Consider the following 22,554-nt stretch of genomic DNA (forward strand, 5'->3'; position numbering starts at 1 on the left):
AGCAATGACTTTAATAACCAAGTTCAGCTTCCTTGGACTAATGGGAAAGATGGGAAAGAACATTGAATGGAACACGGGGACAGCTGCTGTGACAACTTGGAAAAGAAGGGGGGAGGTCAAATTCTTACAACTATACAAGCAGCTACTCCACAATAGCAAAATATGTCCCATTGTTTTATATACAACCGTTTGAAGAAGGAAAAACCCACTTGTTTTGGTTCATTAACAGAAATAAAGCTTGAATGGCAGGAAGTAGTCTCAACTGACAGCCTGTGTTTATTGAGTTTTATTCAGCTCTGCAAGGTTGTTGTTTGGTTACCTCAGACAGTAACCAATGTAGGTGAGGGATCCAGCACAAACATAAAAAATACCCAAATCTTCCATATGTGAAAGACAAGCTGCTCTCGAAGATACTGTGAAAGTCATAAGCACTGTTAGGACGGCAGTTTCTGCTGAATTATTTAGTAGTAAAAGCTTTACAGGGAAAGTGTTGCCATTTTTGTAGGGAATACTGGTGTGTGGCTAAGTGACTTCAGTTCATTCACATTACATCTGCAGAAAGCTTGTGTCATTTGTTCATGAAAAAAAATAGTTCATTAACAGCTCACTCAGTGTCTCAAGCTTTTCCGTATGCGTGTGTGAGGACAGAGCGGTGCCGGTGTTTTAACTCACCACTCGGTATTTTACACAGCGCCTGGTGAAAACAGTTCTATTTCGTTCTTTGCACTAAAGACCTCCAAAAATAAAATAAAGTGTTAGCAGTTCAGGAGCCTGGCAGCCTGTAAGGTGGCAAATTCAAATTGCTTTTTCCTTGGAAGGTTCCAGAAAGGTGCTGCCTGGAGCCACTAACCTAGCTATGAATCATTGAAAAGCAGGTGGACAGGAGTGCTAAAAACTGTGGCTTTTGCACGGGTTAAGGGTTCCTCTTGTTCCTCTCAGAAATGCTCTCAAGTTAGTTAACTCTACAAACAGACCATACGACAAAGCGGGTTTGAACTACAATACAAATGATGCAAGTCTGGCGTTACTGGGTGGTTACCCCTTGAACATTAGTTCCAGAGCACCACAGCCTGGACATCAGGCTGTTAGCTGCCGTATTTACACTATTGACAGTTACAAAAAAAGCCAAAAAAAAAAAAGGAAACCCTGAAGAAACTCAACCCCAACTCCCAAAGAACAGGCAGGCAGAAACCGTGAGCTCTGCCTCTTTTTAGTCTTCACAGCATCACAGCCTACGGGACTGTATTCCTACAAGGGCCCCTTGAACTGGTTTCCCGAAAGATGTTGCCTGATGGAGGGTTTGGAGCTCGCAGCATCACCCAGCTTTCGCCAGACAACCTGTAAGAAAACACACAAGGGCGGGGTCAGAAAGGCAAGAATTAAAAACCAAAGGCTGGTAAGTTGCAGAATTTGGCTCCAAGTCACTATCAGGGATTTCCCAGAGCCGGGCTGTAATTCTCGGCAGGGCCACAGGATGGCACCTACGCACCAATGTCGATAGGAAAGGCATTGATGCATTTTTCTAATTAGCCTCTCTTGAAATTAGAACCATTTCTGCCTGGGGTAATAGTATAAAACAAATACACTAGATTCAGAAGTTAAGTTCAATGTTAGGTCAACCCTGTCATGCTTCCAGAAATGATGTTACCGTGAGCAGAAAAGATAATAAAAAAGATAATAGTTAAAATTACACATGTATGACTTTCTAAAAACATACATTTTATCACTCTAGGGCCACGGGGGTAAGTGAGGCTATTTCTAAAAAATAAGAAACTGCAAAGCCCTTTATAGCTGCCTTGAGCCTACACAAAAATAATATTTAAAGAAAAAAACAGCTGATGACAGGCAACCATAAATTGGCCCATTTGGGAGCATGAAGTTAGAGTGTTCTACTTTCCCCCCTGCATGGCTACAAGGAGATGTGGCGTTATGTAGACAAAACATCCCCCAAAGCAGACCCCATTTACTTCGTCCTTGGCTGTGCTTACAGGGATCCTGCAGCCCAAGTGAAGTGCCTCAGCCCTTGCCAAGGATTCTTGCAGGGATTTAGCTCTGTAAGATGCACTTGTGTTCTTTGCACCCCCTTTTCAGGGTTTAGGACATTTTTTTTCTTTTCCCTTTAAGATTTTTCCTGCTGTTTGCATGCAGGAAAGTGCTGTCTTTGTTCTTTCTGCTTCCCATTGTATTCATAAAGATGCAGTCACCAACACACAACAGCAGAACCTTCCATACTGAATGCTGTAGCACTTACCATATAAAACAGTAGTTTTTTAAGACCCCATTGCAAGCAATTTCAGAATTTAAAAGGAAGATTAGGCTCCTCTCTGCTGCTGTGAGCACAAAACGGTGCCACTTGGGCTGACCTCCAGTGCGGACTTCTAAAAGAGAGTGCTCCATGAGCATCCTCCTCCCTGCTGTGAGAACTGCTGTTACTGTCAAACAGCAAATCCCCGTCTGCACGCAAGCCCTGTTCTCGCCGAAATCCCAAACTCTTTGTTCAAAGCCAAAACATGGCCAAGGCGGTTTGAAGCCGGAGGTAGCGGCACAGCAGCAAATGCTGCAAAGCAGCCTTTTGGTACAGCATGTGGTGAGCTCAGTTTGCAGTGCGGTTGCCAAACCTGTTAGGGGTGCTAGAAGAACCCCGCACATCCTAATGCTGCTCAGTGGCTTCAAACAAGAAGGCTCCCCCCTCTGATGTCATACCTCATGGTTTAGGCTCAAACCCATTCAAGCTGCATGGCTGTAAACACGGCAGCAAACCGAGTCCCTGTGGGCACAGTTGGAGTGAGCTGCAAGCAGACTCGCCTAGGCAGGGAGAGCCCTTTGCAGGGCTCGTGGTTAGCTGGAAAGCCACCCTGCACCCTTCAAGGCAGCAGAGTGGGAAGCATCTGCTGAACAAAGGCTGCCTGGTGCCACGAATGGGGCGTTCAGGTTACTGACACTGAAAGCAGCAGTCAGCAGAGCCTCGACCCTCTCCTTGTGCCTGCGGATCTCGTATCAAACAGGGCTTGCATGCAGACCAGTGCTCCCCGCTACTTACAACAAAAGAACACAAAAGACAGTGCTAGAATTACTGAGAGGCATTATTACATTGCACATTTCACGGACAATCGCCTTCTCCTTTTCACTCAGGTCCTCTTCGTAGTTGTCCTGCATTTGCCTGTCCAAATTTTCGTGGACCTCAAGGACCTATAAAAAAACAGTATTACAAAAGCATTATGCTTCTCAAATAACTAACAGTGTGCTCAGCAACTTCACAGCGTCACAGAATGGTTTAGGCCGAAGGGACCTCTGGAGGTCACCTGGTCCAACACCCTTGCTCATGCAGGCTTCTCCACTCCCTTCCATTAATTTCAGTCATGGGGCAACTGGGGGCAGCCCACAGGTTTTAGGTCTAACAGGGTTAGCTACCTGGGGAAGAGGAAAATGGAAATCTGTACCACTGGAAAACAGAGTATTGCCCACTGAGCAGCTAATGTGTGTGGTCTCCAATCAGCCATGAACTTTCAGGTCTTAAACACAGCCCTTTTCACTCACCTTTGGCTGAAAATTGTATTTAACCCATTTAATTTCTCAGTCCCTCAGAGACCCTGCTGACCATGAGCAGGAGCCGGACTGCTATCACAGAGACCCCGTACCCAGAGATCCCGATCCGATGCCCAGCTCTCACCCAGTGCCTCTGAGGGCTGGATCCAGCCAGGATGCAAAGGGGATGGAAATGGGGGAAAACCAGCATCCCTGCGTGCTAACTGCCATCCTCTGCAGGCACCTTTCCCAACAAGAGGCTGGATGCCAGTGCATCCCTGCACGTGTCCCCACACCCAGGACGGTAACCACAGCCATAGGATAAAACCTGCTGGCTGTTAAACATTTCAGCTGGCACAAATGCTGAGGAACACGGGATATGCCTACAAAGGCACCTGGAGCATGTAGGTGCCTGCAGCACCCTGCCCCAGGGAGCCTCTGGAGGAGTGAGACACCAGCTTTCCTTTCCATCCTGCTTGTGACTGGGGGGTTCTTCCCACAATAGTAACAAGAGGAAAGCACTGCAAAAACAGGAAATGTGGCTGCTAAAGCACAGCAGCAGCCTGGAAGAGTGGGTGGGGGAGGTTCTGTGATCCTCCAACGCGTTGCTGAAAGGCAACCACCAGAGCTCACTGCCTCTGCAGCTCCGCAGGGAGCCCTCGAAGGCACTCAGCCGGCTTTGTGGGGCACCCAGGGTTGATCCACACAGCCCAAGGCACAGGATGCTTGCAAAGAGCTTGGGGCCACGACATTTAAAAGCCAACACAGATGACAGCAGCCACAGCACACGAGGAGGCTCCGTGGCTTGCAAGGCCATGCCAGGCCCCCCAGGAGAGCGCTCCTGGACCTGGGAAGAAGCAGGTTTCCTTGTTACAGCCCCAGCAAGGCCACCCCAGGCCTGACAAGCCCAGTGCTGATGTCTGTGGGCCCTGCGGACTCCACCTGGCCTGGCCGCTGGGGCCACGTTTCCCTCAGGAAGATGTGTAAATCCACTGGGAAAGAAGCCCAAGACACTGAATTAAAAAAAAACCCACAGTGGAAACATCCCGCTTGTGACTTATTTTCTTAAACTAGATTTTGAGTTGACAATGTTTGGAAATGGTGCTGTTTCTTTTCAGGAAAACTAACTGGTATTTAACCTCTGTGTTTTATATAATGCTCGGAGGCGCGTTCCCCAGGCCAGGCGTGACTGGTCAGACACAGGAGGCGGCGGAGGAAGGCCCTGAGTGCACCCTCCAGGCCATGAGGGGGTTATTTAGAGAGACAAGGCTGGCCGGGACGAAAGGCAGCCTCAGCTTCCAGCTGGACTCACACCGAGCCAGAGGAACACCCTTCGTGCACCCTGGAGCCTCTGCCTGTGTTCAGGCAGCCTCTCCAGGCAAGGTGCCGCATCAGCCAGGCCTGTCACGGAGCAGGAGCGCAGCCAGGCCTTGCTGACCTACATAGCTCCCCCAGGGCTCTGCCACTGAGGAGGAACATGGCCGTCACCGTGTGTGGGGGTAAAGATCCCCAGATCACCCAGTGCCACCACCTAACAGCTCACGGTCCCTTCTCACGGTGATACAGCCCCACACGAAGCTCTGCAGCAGGAGTGTTTGTGCTCGTGAGCCTCCCAGGGACCTACGGAGTGAGGACGGGCTTTGCTCTTTGCTGAGGTATACGGCGCTGGCTGCTCCATGAAATGGGATCCAAGAGCAGATTATCCCCTGGTCTGGCTCAGCACAGCAATCCTGCTGCACTCCGACTGCGTTATGTACAAAAATAGGTCATTCTCCTCAGGCCCTTAACCTATTTCCAAAATGAACCGGCTCCTTTTACCGACAGATCTGGGACCAATCCTCTCGCAAACACGAAACAGCCACGTCCTTTTTAAGGGGAGAGGAAGGGCAAGAGAGATGCAAAAAGCATGTATGTGCTGACAGAGACAACATCTATTTTTTTGCTAAAGAGGAGGGAATTAATTATTGATCCAGCTGAACTGGCACATCGAACTTGCTCGTCTGGAGTCGGTGTGCCTCTGACGCCGGGCCGCAGCAGCAGCCGCCTGCACCAGCAGCTCCCGGCGCGGCACGCCACCGGTGGCTGTCTGGCAGCTGAGCACTGCCCGTGTCTGCAGGGCAAGTGTCAAGGACAGCCGTGGCTCACCTCACTTAAAGATCGCATCGGCTCCGGCGCCTGCTTCCACCAGCCATCCATCTCGCAGGTGCAGGACTCTCAGAGGACAACAATAAACTGGTTTTCCATGACTTCCACTTAAAATAAAACTGCATTCCCTTGCCCGTGAGGTGTGAAGGGGCGGTGCGGCCCATTTCTTCCAGTGGAAATGTCTCTTTTAACCTTGAAACCATCTCTCACAACAGATGTGCCCATTCTGTGTCAGCATCTTGGGTATGGGAAACAGGGATTCAGGGTTAAAACCCAGCCTATCCCTGGAAGGTCTGCTGGAGAACAGTGTGCTCCCAGTACAATCCCCTCTGGAAGAAGGACCAGAGCTGTGAGTGCTGACCCAACCCGATCCATTTTCAAGTCCTGCCGGGCACCTCCTCAGCTAATTAGGAAGGACCGAGTCAATGTTCATCAAGTTACACGGCTGGGGACCGCAGCTGGGCCGTGAATCATCTGTGGTTCAGCTAAAGGCACCAGCCACAATTCAAAGACTGAGGATTCAATTTGCATCTAAGAAACTGGATTATATCCTCCTCTGATTTCTGCCATATCCTACTCCAGGAGCCTACAGAAAAACAGAGGAGTGTAGAAATGCTCAGGCCATCCCCTTCTTTTTGCTCTTCACTAAGCTTCGGTGACAGCTCTTGGCCCTCTGCAGACACCCCAGCACTACGTTGTGTCCCTGGGTGCCTTCCAGCGCAGGTAAGACTCCCACGCAGGGGGCTGGGGCAGGGACAGGCAATGCTCCCTGGCTCCTCATGCCGCTTTTCTGCCTGGGGACTCCACCTCCTGAAGTCCACGTTCACCACCTCCTGAAGCCAACCTCCCCGTCACCAAGGTGCTGCTGCGGACGAGCTGCGCCTCGCTACAGATGGGCACGCTGACTCGTCTCGCTGCCTCCGCGCTGCTATGTAAGCTGCGAGGGACACCTCGGGTATATTTAGCTCTCCTTCCTGACTGCACTGACATCTGCGACCAAGACGGTGTCACCTCAAAGTCACCCAGACCACCACATCCACCGCCCTTCTGCCTTACCCTTCTGCCCCCACACGATGCATCTTTAAAACACAAACAAACAAACACCACCAGGCTGGGTGACGGCAATAAGGCTTTGAAACGGGCTTTGGAAGTTGAGGTAAGCACTCCTGTAAGAGGAAGCACTCTGATTAAGGAATGTTTTCCAAAGGGTACAAGCCTCCCTGACTTTAGTGATTTATAAGTCAAATGGACAGGGCACTGGGGAACAGTGTGCACAGTCGTGCTTTGGCAAAGGAACCGTCTGTATGCCCCACTAGGACTCTCCCCAAGTTTTGTCTGGGCCAAATCTCGCCCTACTCAGCATCAGTGGGAGCAAATGACTGTCTGCCTGATGGCTCTGTGCCCATCAGAGAGATGCTGCTGCTGGAGGAGTTGGATTATAGGCTAAATGTTGTTTTCTCATATTTGTCTCCTCCTCATCTCCCCACGTCTTTAGCAGGTTTGCTCAATTCTTAAGAAAAGTGCTTTGATGTTCAGCGAGATACTGAGATGTAGCATATGTACCTTTTATTCTCGTTAGCAAAAACAGCTGTTAGGAGTGCCAACCTGTCATTTTGCTCCTTATTTAGTAGGTGCAAATAAGCAAAAACTATTTCAGAAGCAAAAATAAAGAAAACCCCTAAACGTGCTCAGGGAAGAACTTACTTATGCTAAATCAAGGGCAACGCTTCATCCACATAGCGTTCAGCTGCAGGAAAAAGCCAAGCGAGAAGCCTAGGGGACATTACAGGACTGAGTACAGCTTTTTCTAACATTCAATGGCAGACAGGCAAAGTGCAAAGTCTCCTTTGTAGCTACTCTCTTCTCCTCCTCAAGGGAAGGTCATGAGCTGTACCACGGCGAGGGGCTAGGCCGGTAGCTGCATCCCCTTGTCTACATGCAGGGGCTGGCACGGAAAAAGCTGCCCGGTTCTGCAGGGTGCAAATAAGACCTGCTCCATCTGCTGCAGCATGCCATGGCCAAAACACGTTATCTTCCACCCAGTTTAAGATCTGTGGCTGGAGACCAAGAGCCACAGTTTTATTGTGTCACATGAAGCGGGGGGAGGAGAGGTTGAGACCAGAACCAGTTTCCTCCGCCCTTTCCATTTCCACCTGATCCTTGGAAACGGGCCACAGGATGGAAAATTAAAACCTCCTCGACCCTTGCTGCCACACTGACTTACGGGAAGATTTCCTCCTCACTTCAAATCTGAGAATGTTTTTAACCCTAAGCCCGTGAGCGGGACACATCACACGAGATCAGTTGTGCCCTGAGAGATGTGACTGCTGTGCCACCTGCTTCCTGTCCCCAGCTGAGGCAGTTTCCAGTGTTTTGAAGAAAGACAAACATGCCCCACCAGCCAAATTACAAAATCTCAGAGGAGAGCTTCTTGCAGCCCTTCCTGGTGATCAACAAAGCTCTGAAGAAGAGAATTAGCAATAATAATATGGGCAAACAACCAAGCATCCAACTTCCTTCCAACCCCTTTGTATGCATCCTCGTGCCACACATCCCAAATGCAATTTCCAGTTTCTGAGAATCTTCCTTGATAACTTCACAATCCTTTCCACAAGCTTATCAAACCACTTCTTAAAACCATTTATGTTTCTTGCCCTTACTTGGAAATTTGGTCCCATAACCCCTTAGCAGACAGAAACTTAATTTCCCCCCAGAATGTGTTCATAACCAATTTATAACTATTTGATCTTTCGACTTAAAAAAATTATCATCTCTGCTTAATATTCTCCCTCCCCAAATACAATGAAAAGCAGGAGCAGAAAGGTAGGAACCCCAGTCTGGGAAGTCACATTCATTTAAAAACAAGAACAGTAGTCTGGAGTGCGTTGGTGGCTTGGATGATTAGAGCAAATGCCAGAGAAACTGGATTAGTGACGAGCAAGAAGTAAAGGCAGTACGAAGTGTAGGAGAAATGAAGGTGTCCCGTGCGTTTGCAATGTTCTGCAAGGTGTCAGTTTAGCAGATACTTATGCATATTCATACAGCAGTAATTTCACCCAAAAGTGATGTACAGCATAGTCCGGGATGGAGCACAACTTTCTGACAGCACCGAACCATTGACAACAAGCAAAGAAGAAACTTACTGGGCAAACACAGGAAAAATATATGTAGGAAACTGATCTGCCACTCATATACCCAGGGCTCCTCTGGGAAGCAGTAAAAGCTGTACCAAGGGTATATTTTTAATCCTTGATGGTGCTGGACACCCTTCTCTAAGGATCCAAAGAGATATATGATTGGGGTTTACAAAAGCTTACATAAGCTGAAAAAATCAAGATTTTCAGCTTGAAGGACCTTTCATAATTTAAAGTAAAGTTTGATCCAAATCAAACCAAACTTAACTTTTCTTTCATAATTCCTCACACACCATAAATGCACAGAAGATGAACTACTTGAGGAACACTGTCATCCAGTGTTTCTGAAACTTAATATGCTCAGGGGATCTCGCAGCTGCCCAGTGGAACCAACCTCCTGCCAGCTGCACCACTGCTTCTCCTGACACTTGTTGGCTTTACCACTGCCACCTGACGCATCTGTCCTGGAGCCAAGAGACAGGTGCAAAAACGTAAGCTGAAAAAAATTAAAACTAGAAAAATCATGGAACCTGTAGATTACAGCTAAGAGCAACATCTGTGGCATTTATTTTGCTATCGGGTGCAAAGAGAAGTGCTTTGTTAGCACCAGGCTCTGGGTCTAGGCCAACCTAAGCTAGTGCTGGTGAAGCAGTGACACGGCTGGACATTTTTTTCTGGCTGTGGCCATGGGGCTCCGAGCTCCAGACCAGCCATCCGGGAATCTCTAGGGTTTCCTGTGAATCCTGCTTTGATTTGGCAAAATCTCTGTAACCTTGTACATTTATTTTCGGCTTTAACAAATCCATCTATACTTACAAATCAGTATAGTCCAACCTAACCTTAGAAAGGTGTCTCTATGGCACCGTTCAAAGGATTTGTGTTCCTGTGTCTCTTAGATAACCTGGACTTCCTTAAATAATCAACCATACAACAGCAAGCTATTACATTTTTTCCTGCTAATGGATGCTCTCTAGGACTTGAGAACTGCTGTGAAAAAACAGTGCAAGTCTTCTCCTTTACCCCAGCTAGCAGGGTCCTGTGTTTTTTGATGGTGAAGGTCATGACTTTAATACACATTGATGATGCAGATATCTACATGGGTATGATGCCATGGTTTGCTGTGTGTTTACTTAAATAAAGTCCTTCTCCTCTGAAGACTGCTGCAAGATTTTCAATAACAAAAAATATATAGGAGTTGAGTTTTTGCGTCTCTTTTAAAAACAGCCCTTCTGTCATCACTGTCACCCCTGAGACACAGTCCACGCAAGAATGATGACCAGGAAGGATGACCAACACCTTCAGCTGTAACAGCTTCTGTTGAAGGTCTCCCACCCAAAAAGTCATGTGTGACCTTGCTTAACTCCATTTGAAGCAATGACTGTTCATCATGACACAGGTGCTGATTACCGATAATGTGCCTCAGCACTAACTTCCTCTTTCTAATCATCATATTTCCATGAGAACAGCAAAAATCCAGTTCTGCAAGTTAGTTGCACTGCACAGCAGGCAGCCTTACCTTCATAGCATGCACAACAGCCTCTGGTTTCTGACCAACGGGGACATATCCTGCTGCAGGAGAAGATGCAAGATCAGATGTCATGCGAGCTGGTCCCTGTTTAAATAAGAAGAGAAGACGTGCTTTAATTCTGTTTGCGTTATTTAGCAGGAAGGAAGAAAATACCCGCTAGCTTCTCTCAAATTCAGTCCCCTTCAGCCACCTGCAAAGACAAAAAACACCACTACCCCTCCTTCAAAAGTAATTTGATTTAATGCCATTTAAGCTTACCGTCACTCAGACTAGATGTATTCAGGCAGGAGATCACCCTGGTTTAAAGCTAAATTAGTTCAGGAAGCATTTTTTGCTCATTTAGGATAACTGTGTGCAAGGACAAGATCAAAGGGTCCTCATCCTTGTAGCCAAGGGAGCAATGCAAACAAGATGATTTTCCAGCATAAAGCGGTCATTTCTAAGAAGCTGCGTACATGAAAGAAACAGTTGGCATAACATCATTGCTTTTTTGGCAACGCTTTCACATAGACATCAAGTACCAATCTTCGGCTACAGAGAAAATTGTGAAGGCAACCTTAAAACAAGCAGATGTCCAAGCCTAATGTTGGCTGGGTTTCTTTCCAAAATGCTGGCCAGTTCTCCTGCAGGAAGGATCCCATTGGGAAAGATACCAAAGTTACGTTTTACAAAAGATTTCTACAGCCCAAACAGCCCTGTAAGCACGTTTGATAAGGCTTTCCTTTTTCGGATTATATGAGACACAATGAGAAGCACCCTGCCTGTCCCGAGAGTTTTGTATTTGCTTTGTAGCGCCGGGAGAAATCCACAATGAAACCATTGACCAAACCTGCATTTAGTCTTCGCATCCCTTAGGAAATACAAAGAATGATTATACTGGGGCCTGTGAAAGCAAATTAGGATGGCAGAGCGGTATGTAGCACCGTCACAGGAATGCTTTTGCATGTGACATACGAGGCACTCCATTACCATTTTCCAGGTTTGAACACAGCATGTTTTGTGCCTCATCCCACCTCCTCGCCTCCTAGGCCAGCAGTAGCCCTGCCAGGATGGAGGACCAACGCAGGGCCATCTCGTCACGTCTCGTGCGTCCAAACCTTCCACGGTGTGGGCGCCTTTTTGCTACTGAAAGCGTTCGTGTGCCTACTTTAAAGAAAAGGACGGGCCGATCCATTAGGCCACAGACAAGGGCAGCGTGAAGGGCACGGAGCCTTTCGAGCCTGAGCCAGCGGTCTGTGCTTAGCCCACGTAAACCAACAGCCGTTTACCAGCAAGTGACCTTCCTGAACCGAGCTGCTGGTGACACAATACTTCCCTTCCGAGAGGCAGGCATCCCAGAGAAGGGAACATGAGACGTGGTACCTCCACAATAACTCTCCAAGGAGGTTTAACGGGCTGACAAAGCACTGAGACCAAGCGACGTTCACGGGCCAGGCACCTGCTGGCAGAGGGTCACAGCTCGCTGGAGATGTATGGCCACCGGGGGACACGGCCTCAGCCATCCCGTCCAGCCCCAAAATGCTACACAGAAAAGGCTGGGGAGGGAGGGAGTGCCAGGGACTGAGCCCAGCCAGTCTACAGCTGTGCCTTAAGACTGCAAAAGGGGTTACAAATTTCTCTCAGGGCAGCTAAATGCAGAGTCAGCCTCCCACAGAGGTCACAGGCATCAATACACGCAGAAGTGCCCTGACTTGAGCATGAAAGCTGCCTTCCTTCCCATAAATGACCAAGATCATGACAACTGGAAGCAGAATATTTGGGAGTTTGTGGCCATGAACCATATTGATAAAGATCTTCCCCCACAGCCCCTGTTAGAAGTAACACAGGAAATACCAAGCAGGGGTCTAGCATCCAGTACCTCTTCTGAGCTGAGAGCAATCAGAAAGGAAAAGGAATTCTGCTGGATCCTGCAGCTGACAGCATTTTGATTACATTTTTCTGACAAAACTAGAGCAGAACACAAGGTCCCCTGTACGACAGGCAGCAGCAGCTTCTCCTCGCAGAAGCGACGTAACTAATAAGCTACAAAGCACTCCCGTGTTCATAATCGCTCTCAAAATTATTACAGAATACAAATGAAACCAGAATGATTAGAGAGAAACGCTTTCTAAAGAGTTTGATCATACTTCACTGATTACCGTGCTGACATGATGAAAGCAATCCCACGAGCACATACATCCCTGGATATGTGGGATCACACGGAAACGCCCGAAGGGCCAGTGCCCTGCGGGTACACGTGGCTGAGGTGCCCTCTCAAGTGGCGAGGGCAATCAGCTGAGCTCCACCTGAATATGGGTAGAGAATTTGACTTAAGAAGAAAAAAGTGATGTTAAAGAATAGGGGCTGCAACGAAGGAGGTAGACCCAAACTTTGCTGTTAAGAGTCTCAGTACCAGTTGACTTCATTTCCAAAGCAGGCGTGATCCTTCCTCTTTAGGTTGGAAGCCAAAAAACTGCCGGCAAACTGAAATGGAAGTGCATATGGCTGCGTGCAATGGTCACCAATGGCAGATAACCGTGTAAGAGACTTGCATGAGAGCGCACAGAAAAAGACACAAGGCAGGTGTGCAGTGCTGCAAGGCACAGAGACCTTCCCACCGCTGAAGTGGAAGACTGCTACCACAAAAGGCCAAACAGGCACAAGAAGAAAGCAAGGGAGCAAGGAAGGATCTCACCAATATCCCTGCTCTCTGCAGCTGTGGGCATCAAGTAAAAATACCCACGTGTGGCCAGGAAATAGTGTACACCACTAAGGGTAGCTTAATATTTACTTATCATTACACTTAGATTGCACGAGCGCACCCCTAGAGAATGCTCTCTCCAGACATAACTTCATAAAGGTGTTCAGGGGCTTCATTCCCACTGACTGCAGTGTGGTTCACAAACAAGCTTTAGCCAAACTCGTATCAGCTTCCTGCACTGAGGCAAACGTGAAGGAGGCCAGAAAAGAGGGGAGCTGGAGCGAGCAAGGGAAGAAATGACAGCATACCCAGCAGGATGCACGGCCGGCCTTTGGAGGATGGAGGAGAGGAAAACGGGCAGAGTTCACCCATAGTGTTAGCTGAAGGGGAGGAAATGGAAGGAATTGGAGATAAGGTCAAGGTTGCTGAACTGGAAAACTGCCAGCAGTGGGAGAGAAGGGAGGGAGGGGGAAGAGAAAGGATGTGCATTTTATCCAGCAGGAAAACAGCTGAGATGAAATTCAGGGGAGGGGGGAACCAAGACAGGAGACTGGAAGAAGGGCAGGAGGGCAGGATGGAGGGGGAATCTCAGGAAGTCAGCATTAAGGCAGTAGCTGAAATCACACAGATGGAAGAGATATCTCGTGCCTAAAGCAGACACATTTGGAAAACGGGGTAAGAACTACCACGGTTGCACCCCAGCACCCTCCCTCAGCTCCTGAGGACCTCCATCACTGCAGCACCCCGTGCCCTTCCTGTTCCTCAGAGCTGACACTTCCACAGCCATGGGAACACGCCTGACTCAGCACCCTGACGGACAACAATAGCAAGGTTAATCTGGTTACATCCTACAGAGCAGGAATTGTCCATAGAGGCAAAAAGTGATACAGAGCGTTTTGGGCCATGCATCACTCTCAATTTCTTCTCCCTGCTTGGTTTTGTCAGACGCGCACTCTCTATATACGAGATGTCTGGGGTTTTTCCACTCGCTAGGCTTTCAGAGAGTTCAGTAGCTCAGAGACGGTTCGCTCTTCATCCTCCAACATGCGGCTGAGATGTCACATAATTGTTTAAATGAACGGCACTAAAAGACAGCTCAGAACTCGTGGAAAAGGACGCCATATATTTATAATAAGGCTGTTGAGAAATACAATCTTGGCTGTTTTTCTCGTTTACTTCTGCTGAAGCTGAACCACCTAATGAGAGGCTGAGTCATTTCAAAAGGCAAAGTTTCTTATTCTCTGTGGCCTCAAGCAGCTTTGGAGTTGCTCCAGGTTTAAAGCAGCAGAGATGAAACTGGAAGTTAGCTCATTTAACTCACCAGCCATACGAGGAATTTGTTATTTAAAAAGAAAACTACCGTACATCTCCATTGCGGCTCACCTTGGTAGAATTACGCTGCACACCTCCTTCTGTTTCATCCACAGAGACACTGCCAAAAGAAGGCTGCCCAGTGAGGAGAGCACCAGCCTACGGGTGGCTGTGTCTAAGAGCTGATTATTCCCACACCAGCCCCCTCCCCAGCCCGCCAGCCCTACAGCGTAGGTGCCCCAACCACAAGTAAAGAAGCACACTCCTGTGTGAGACCCTCGCAGAACCCCCGCAGCCGGCAGGGCTGGCAATTCAAGCCCGATGTCTGTGAGGAGGTGCACAGTCCAGCTGTACCGTTAACGGGCTGAGAAAAGAGGGAAGGAACCCTGCAGTCTCTCACGTCAGAGGACCCTTGCAGCAGCATGCTGTGCACAGGAGATAAATCTTCCAGTTCTCTGCCTGCTACGAATTACGCAGGACCTGGTGGCAGCCTCAGACCCAAAGCAGAAAACAAACTGGATAGAAGCAGCCCCAGCACGCTGCCCCTGCCCAGAACCCAAAGAGGATCACCGAAGCAACAGCGCTGGTGTCAGAAAGAAAATCCAACGACTACAAACGCTGCCAAAGAGCCTTTTTAATCTGACACCAAAAAAATGAGGAGCAGAGGCCTGAAGTGCAGCGGCTGGAGAACATCTGCAGCTGCTGCGCGTCGAGGCACGACGGCACTGCCATCAGGCCACGCTGCCTAATGAGGCCGTGCTGGCTGCGTCTAGCTGCGTGGGATGTGGTCCAGCACAGATGCTGAAAAGCCCCGAGGTCGATGTTCCATCCTTCCTACGTATTTGGAGGAACAAAATTAGTAAGAGTGTAACGGCGCACGCTGGGAGCTCCCGATAATGGCACACCTCCACAGAGGCAAAATAAGGCTTAAAATATGAACGTTTCTTAATAATAATGGGAATACTCCGGAATCCAAGAAGAAAAGAGTCTAACTGGGGACGACAGGTGTCTGTTCTTTTATAGGTTTTGGTTTGGAAATCTCAAAGAGGAACAATGAAATTGCGATAAACAATTTCTCCTTGATTCCTCCAGGGATCTGAAAAGACACAAGACCTTGGTCCTGACACCGGTTTTCAATCTCCTTCTCCTCAATTATATTCTGCGCTTTAATGACATCCTCTCCTATCTCAGCTCCAAGAGAGCTATTCCTGCTCTTCAGAAAGACTGCAAAAAGAGAGCTAAGTTTCAAAACCCAGAGGAAAGTGGCATGCTGATCGTGCTTCACCAGCAGCCACAGCCCAGGCACTGAGACCCAAAGTGGGGCATGTGAGCAAACATTAGTGCTTCTGAACCTCACATCTTCTTCTTGTCTTCTTTTAATTTTTGTCCACGATTTCCAAAAACAAGCAGACGTTTAGGGTTCAAATGCGATTAAACACACCGCAATGTTCTAATGGCGTACCTCAGACAATGTTACAGCTAAATGGAATCATATTAGAAGTTTTTATTGCCGAGACAGAACAAGGAAAATTACATTATAGGCAGGCCCTGCCAGATAACTTGCAATAAAATTCCCAGGCACGAAGATTTATCTCACGGCGGCTTTGTTTGCAGCCTACTTACCCAGGTTTGAATTAAGGTTGGGCCCTTCTTTAACTCTCATCACCATCCAGGTGCTGTACATCAATCACGGTGCCCACGCTGCTCTGTAAATTGGGAACCGCTGAGGGACAAGTAAGCAGTGAGGCAGTGGTAACACGCCCACAGCCACGTGGGACGCAGGTGGCAGAGGCAAGCAGAACACGGAAAGACTTCTCTGCCAGCCCCAGCCCTGGGCGTGGGATGCTCTGGGGCTCTGCATCCCTTCCTCCGCTGCCGTGCAGCTGCAGAGGGGTTAACAGCTCAAAAAAAAGTGAGTGTGCTGTGCAGCTATGAACCAGGCTGATTTCGCCCTTCCTTCCTTCAAAGCCCCTTCCCTCCCTGCCTCCTGCATCTTCTCGTGCCCCTGGCGCTGTGCCTTGCTCTTGGAGGGGTCCGTACCGATGGCACCCTGGCTCCTGGCTGGCTGCAAGAGGGACATTTCCCTCTTGCAATGACCAGCACTGGTTCCTCTGCAAACCCCGCTGCCAAGTGCTGTATGCCTGAGCACAGGACTCCCTCGGCACAGCCAGGGAGCGCCCAGCTCTGCTGCGTGCCCAGTCAGCCTGGCAGATGACCCAAAGGCACAGTGACACTTGGTTATTCCCATTACCATGTGCCCACTGTGCAGAAAGCCTGCCAGCACCCAGTCCTAACCAAGCAGTCCCTCCTGGTGCACGTATGCGGCAGCATGGTCCTGCATTCCCAAAGCCGCAGTGGGCTGCGTTGTACTGTGAATGGCTGGACACCCTGCCACCAGAGGCATGACAAGAGACCGGTGGGATGCTGTGCAGAAAGACACCGGCGTCCCAGCACAACGCCGTCCTGCTGGCCCTGGCCACCAGCGGGAGTGAGTGCGGGAGTCGCCAGTGCTTCCCATTAGCATCTCCCCTATCAAATGGAGGGGCCTTATTGCAGATGCTAATCTCCTTCAGCGTGACTTAATTTGCTCCCTTTAATCACGGAAAGCAGCTGGTCATGGAGACGCTCAAATCCATGAATTAACGGCTGGACCCGCAGAGGGGCCGGGCTCTGCCTGAGCAGCGCAGCCGTCCCGTCAGACAACGGGCATCTGCGGGGCCGCCGCCGAGCTCACGGAAATCTGCTTCCGTAACCCAAAGTGCTTACATGGCCCTTTTGGTTAATAGAGAAACCATTTAACTGCTTCGTCTCTTTCTGAGCACAAACATCGAGGACAAAAGAAGAGCCGTCCTCCCCGGCAGGCAGGGCACCCCGCTCGCTGCAGGGGCTGTGCCGGGGCACCGAAGGGAAGGGAGGCTTTCAGGGCCTGCCGAGACAGAATAAACAAAGCCAGGACATTGTTTGCAACCGGGTCGCATCTGCAAACAGGAAGGGCGTCTGTTATCAGCCCCACACGAACGCTGGGTCACAGCTCCAGCCCTAGGAGACTCCTCGGTGCCCGCAAGCTGCTGAGACAGCTTCCTCCGGCTGTGGATACGAAGGGCGAGCAGTTGTCCTTTGGTGTACGCCGTCAAAAAGCACCACTGCCAGCTCCAGCTGCCCCCCAGGCTACGAAATCATTACTGATGTGACAGATTCGGAGCACTTTCAGCCCGTAACCACCTGACAGAAACAAACAGGAGTGCTGCGGACAGCACTAGCCCACGCCGCGCCCACGGTCGGAGTGCACTAACTGCAGCTGACTCACAGGGGCACTGTCAGCACAACTATTTGGAGAGGTGCTGGCTCCTTCAGCAGAGGAACACCAAGCACGTTGGATTTCAGAAGGAAGCAGCGGATGTTTTTAAGACTTGCCTGACTTTGAAGCACATCCCCTGGTCTGGGGATGGCCCAGCTGGGAACGCCCAGAGACGGTGTGCAGATGCCGGTTGTCCCCAAGGCCACAATTCTCCCCAGGTCTCCACCTCGTCTTGGCTGCTCTGGCCATTGCTGGTGAAGCAGCCTGCTCCGAGGTTTTGGGGTGTGAGGGTCTGCAGCAGAGCCCCCATATTTAGTCCAGACCCACTGAGGGCCCCACACTTAACGCACGTGGCAGTGAAGGTGAGAATGTAGAGCAGAACATCAGAGCACTGATTTTTCCCGCCCCCCGCAGTTACCTGTACCGGTGGATGGTGGATACGGACTGTCAGCGCCTCTTTTGCTCATCAAATCCCCAAACTTTGTCATTGCCCAACTTTGTGCTGGTTGGCTGCTGTGGGCAAAAAAGCCACCCACTGCTCAGAGACCCCAGAACAGCGGCTGATGAAGGGCGGCTGCCTTTAAAAATGCATTGGCTTGTTCTCAGCCACCCGCGGTACGCTCTGAAGTTTCACAATAGCCCTCCCCGGGCTGCGAATTTCTGCCTCTCTCCCCACCAACCTTTCATTTTTATTTTTCCGCACTATTGCCGCAGCGGCAAAAGGGCCGCCGTGAATTTCTGCCTTTGTCTGCTCGGCGGCAGCGGCGCGGCGGTGCCAGCGGGAAGGAGCTGCCTCCTGCCATTGTTCCCCCGCGCCCACAAAGGCAGCCTGGCCGCGGGGAGGGCGATCGGTGGCCCCAGCAGGGTGCCCTCCTCCGGCACACCCAGCGGGAGCGGCGAAACCCACAAGGCTCCTCCGGGTGCTGCCACTGGCCACCAGCCCCGGCGCGACGGGAGCTGTCATCTCTGGCTGTTTCAAACCTGGTTTTAAAAGCCAGGTCAGCTTCAAGAAGGCAGTCCAGTTCTCCTCCCGGAGAGGAATGGATTTACTCCCACGCGAGCCATGGGAGGGATGAGCAAACCTGCCCCGGCTGCCCCCCGCCGGGACCAGGCTTGGGCCACAGCCACGCTTCCCTCTGCTCTCTGCTGATGCCAGGCTGGTGCAGGATAAACTTGGTAATGCCCCTGCAGGGAGCTGAGGGAGAGAGACTGAGTCATTTTCTTGCTGTTCCTCTGCCCTAACCCTTGTAACGGAGAGGACCGAGACCACCGTAGCTCCGGCTAGAAGACAGGACTGGCAGTGGGCCGGGTTCGGGCACCGCGTGCCCTCGCACCACCTCCCCTCGCCGCCTCTGCCGCAGGCTCAGCAGACAGCCGGCACGTCAGCCGAGGAGTCTCCCGTCATCCATTTCCCCCCCATCTCACGGCTTCTCTTTACACCTACACACCACAAACATTTGGGTTTGTTTTTATCAGAACGTACGTGCCATATGGTAAACGGAATACGCTCTCCACGAGTGTCTTTGCAAAGCAGAGCTACAAAACGCGGCCGGTGGTGATGGGGGAAGGCAAGGGCATGAGCCAAGCACGCCAGAGGAGCAGAGGCGAGCAGAAGCACGGTGCTGCAGCCAGGCAGCCTGAGCTCAGCCCCAGACCTGGGCTTTGCTTTTTGGAGGAAACAGTCGCTGGAGAAAAATGCAATGGGAGGCAGTGGTACGGAGACAAACCTCTGCTAAGTGCCTCCACCTCTCTGCTACAGCACCACTCCTGTCCTGCTTCCTGTGCTTCCCTGCAGACCTCCCAGGTTTTGCTACGGGATGGATCTAGGAAGGAAAAAGGTACTGCCTCTTCCCAGCCTGGCCTCCAGTCTTAAGCAGACTCCTGAGAGACACAGGGTTGGATACCTGGAGGGAGCAAATCTCACTTTTCTTCAGGAGGTACTTAAAGCAGGGGCTGCTAGGGTGGGAAAGGGCACCATCATCTACCTCTGTCTTCTCAAAAGAATGAGCTTTGCTCAGCCCTCACGAAGCATACCTGTAGGCACTTTTCCCTGGGGACTCGGAGCTCAGGATCTGGGATGACCTCAGGTGCCTTCCTCCAGCTCCAGCCTCCCGCACTGGTAGGGGCTGCTGCCCCTCAGCAAGGGATCTTGCACAGAGCTAGTGCAGTGCAACTCCACACAAAACCTTAGGGACGGGGAAGGCAGTATTTATCTGAACCTAAAGTGACACCACTCACACCCCCACTCCGACAAACACACCCACCTAAAGGTGCGTGTCCGCGTGGTGTGGTCGGGTCGCTGTGTCTGACACTGGGGACAGGGCCACCAGCTGGTGAGTCCCAGTGACAGCTCTGGCATTCCTCTTGCTGATGGCAGAGAACTGGTGCTTTTTGGACAGATTTTTTACAGCCTTCACGAGTCAGTGGTTACTATGGGCTGATCTTTATCTCAGAGTCCTGCTTACTCACCCCCCATAAACCCCATGAAGCTGCCGCCTGTTGTCTCCTTTCCCTCCTTTCGGGTACCTTATCTAAGCCTTCCCCCTGGAACAACAGGCAGCGCGATGGCACATCCCATGTAACCTCGCCACCACTCCCCCCTTATCAGGGAACGGGTCTTCCAGCGACGAGCCATCTGCGCCGTGCCCTTATCAAAGCACAGACCTCCTGGTCCTGATGCAAACCACACATCCCCCGGTGTTTACCCAGTTGTTTGCTGTCAGTTGTGCCTTTGGTTATCAGCGCGGGCCATTCCTGCATCCCTGGCTCAAGCATTCCTTCTGCTGTGTTCACACACGCGCTTCCATCCCCACTAACCCTAATGTTTCCATTGCAGACCTCTGCAGTTACTTCCCCCAGCGGCAGGACTCCTATTACAAATCACACCAACGCTGCTAGTAGGTTTTAAGTCTAAGCCAGCCAGGCTAGCCCCAATTTTTACTAAAAGGCTCGTTTACCTTTAGCGGTGTTTCGTGCCAATGTGGACAAATGGCTCCTCCAGGCAGCTGGCTGAGGGGCTTGTCAAGGTGAAGGCACCTCCAGCCACAGCAGCTCGCTGCCTTCGGGCTGCCCTCCCGTGCCTGGGCACTAAGATGTGCCTGGCACAGCCATGGGGTGGCGGGCAGGAATGAGGACTGCTGCAGGGGCTGTGTGTTTGCACAGGCTGCCACAGCACCCAACAAGAGGCAGACGCCAAAAGGAGCGGAGAAATGACAGGGACACAAGCCGTGGGCCATGCCGCAGCCCCAGCACTCGTCCTCAGCTTTGCTTAGAGATCTCGAATGCTCCAGAAACCAGCAACCGAGATTCTACCTCTTAGCAAATGAATTGCTGAAATGTGACTATTAGTAACAAACTAGCAGCCTTGCTGCTGTGGATGGGGAGTTTCCTTGTCCCCCACGCCTTCTCCCCATGTCAGGATCACACCCGGCAATTATTAGGTGTGCACAACAGGTTAAGCACTGAGTAGGGTAACTTTATAGAGAGAGAGATTCCACCTCCCAGTCTTCATTCATCACTAGATTAATGATGGAGAAAGCCTGTGAGAGAAACAACTCGACAGCAATGCTACAGTGTTCCAAAAATTAAATACTGCCTTTTAGTACGCATCCCTGGAGGATCCTGGAGCAACTAGTGCTATTTAACTCAGTGATAAAGAAATGCCTGAAAACCATGCTATGGGGTAGGTGATTTCCCACCCAGCCCCTTTGAAGGAAAAATGTAGGTACAGAGAGGTGAACAAAGCTACATGCGTTCATGGGAGGAGAGTCCCTCCACGACGGCAGGCAGAGATTCCAGTCCAGACTCACAGAACCGTGCTGAGAGGGCTCCTCTTCCCCTGCAACTGCCATTACCTGAAACTGTCATTTTTCTTCTAGAATTCTCAGTGTTAGCAAAATATAACTTCCATCTCACTAACCAGAGGTGAGATACATGAATGGGCAATCCAGGCTCCTTAGACAATGCCAACAAAGAGAACTTCAGGTCAGTAACTCCCCCCTGGTATTGTTAAAAACTCCAGACAAGCTCTGAGCTGGATGAGTTTCCAGGACAGGCTGAGCATCACCTTCTCTGCACTCTCCAGCCACAGGTCTGAGACTCCCCTGTAGCCAACAGCTCCCTGCGGTAACTCAGAGGGCCGCTAACCGGAGTGCGATAACTCACCCCAAGTGCTGTCCCATCCACATGAGGAGCCGTGAAGGAAACACATACATGGGTGAAAAGATCTGTTTTAGGTACCACAGAGAACCAAAGTACAAAGACAAAGCATTAGCCCAGGTTAACAAACGAAAGCACAAGTTCTCCAAGGATGCCATGGGATCATTTCCATCAGTGGCACCCCGACACCAAGCTGGCTGGTGGATCCTCAGCAGTACAACACTTACAGGTAGCCCAAAGTCAGCTCCTACGCCTGGGACATCACTGGGCTCGAGGATGAGCTGGTCTGGAGGCTGCTGGTGATGGGAAGGATCAAGCCAGCCCAACCTGCTTGCCTTGGAGCCTGTCCCTTCCCTTGCAATGGCCTGGGAACTAAGGCCTGGGACTTCTACTGGATATTTGGAAACTGCTGCACACCACAGAGCAAATCTGTAATTCTCTGCCTGCAGGAACAGCCAGAGCGTCTGCACAGACTGCAATTGTGAGTGTCGTCTGATTCCGTGCCTTGAGCACGCCCCGGTGTCCATGATCCGGGATTCATTAGAGAAAACAAACGGTTTCATTAACTGAGGTATGTCAGGGCCGTGGAGCAATGGAGTGATGCCTGTGTGCAAACCCAGTGACAGTGAGGGATGTACTGAGTAACTTCCCCAAATAGTTGCACGGACAGAGACAATGATGAAACCCTGCACAGACGTGACAGGTGCGGAGCCGACACCGATTGTCCACCATCACTCACCCGAAAGAAGCCCGTACACACACAGAGGAACGATTT

The 22,554-nt window shown here is 50.5% G+C and overlaps 1 protein-coding gene across 5 annotated transcripts in view; it reads right to left on the reverse strand.

Annotated features, from left to right (window-relative positions):
* Positions 1 to 256: 256 nt before the first annotated feature.
* The window catches only part of CCDC85C (coiled-coil domain containing 85C), a 104,533-nt gene continuing 82,235 nt past the window's right edge, over positions 257 to 22,554 (reverse strand). For 3 of the 5 annotated variants that reach the window (XM_048069894.2, XM_013181295.3, XM_013181304.3), the window contains 3 exons: positions 10,321 to 10,416; positions 3,091 to 3,189; positions 257 to 1,338 (listed from right to left, as the gene is read on the reverse strand). In XM_048069894.2, the coding sequence (XP_047925851.2) occupies positions 1,249 to 1,338; positions 3,091 to 3,189; positions 10,321 to 10,416 (285 nt within the window). In that variant the 3' untranslated portion in view covers positions 257 to 1,248. The remainder of the gene's footprint in view (positions 1,339 to 3,090; positions 3,190 to 10,320; positions 10,417 to 22,554) is intronic. The other 2 variants (XM_048069895.2, XM_048069896.2) reach the window with 1 other exon arrangement.

Source organism: Anser cygnoides, chromosome 5 (genome assembly GCF_040182565.1).
Source record: "Anser cygnoides isolate HZ-2024a breed goose chromosome 5, Taihu_goose_T2T_genome, whole genome shotgun sequence".
Taxonomy (NCBI): Eukaryota; Metazoa; Chordata; class Aves; order Anseriformes; family Anatidae; genus Anser; species Anser cygnoides.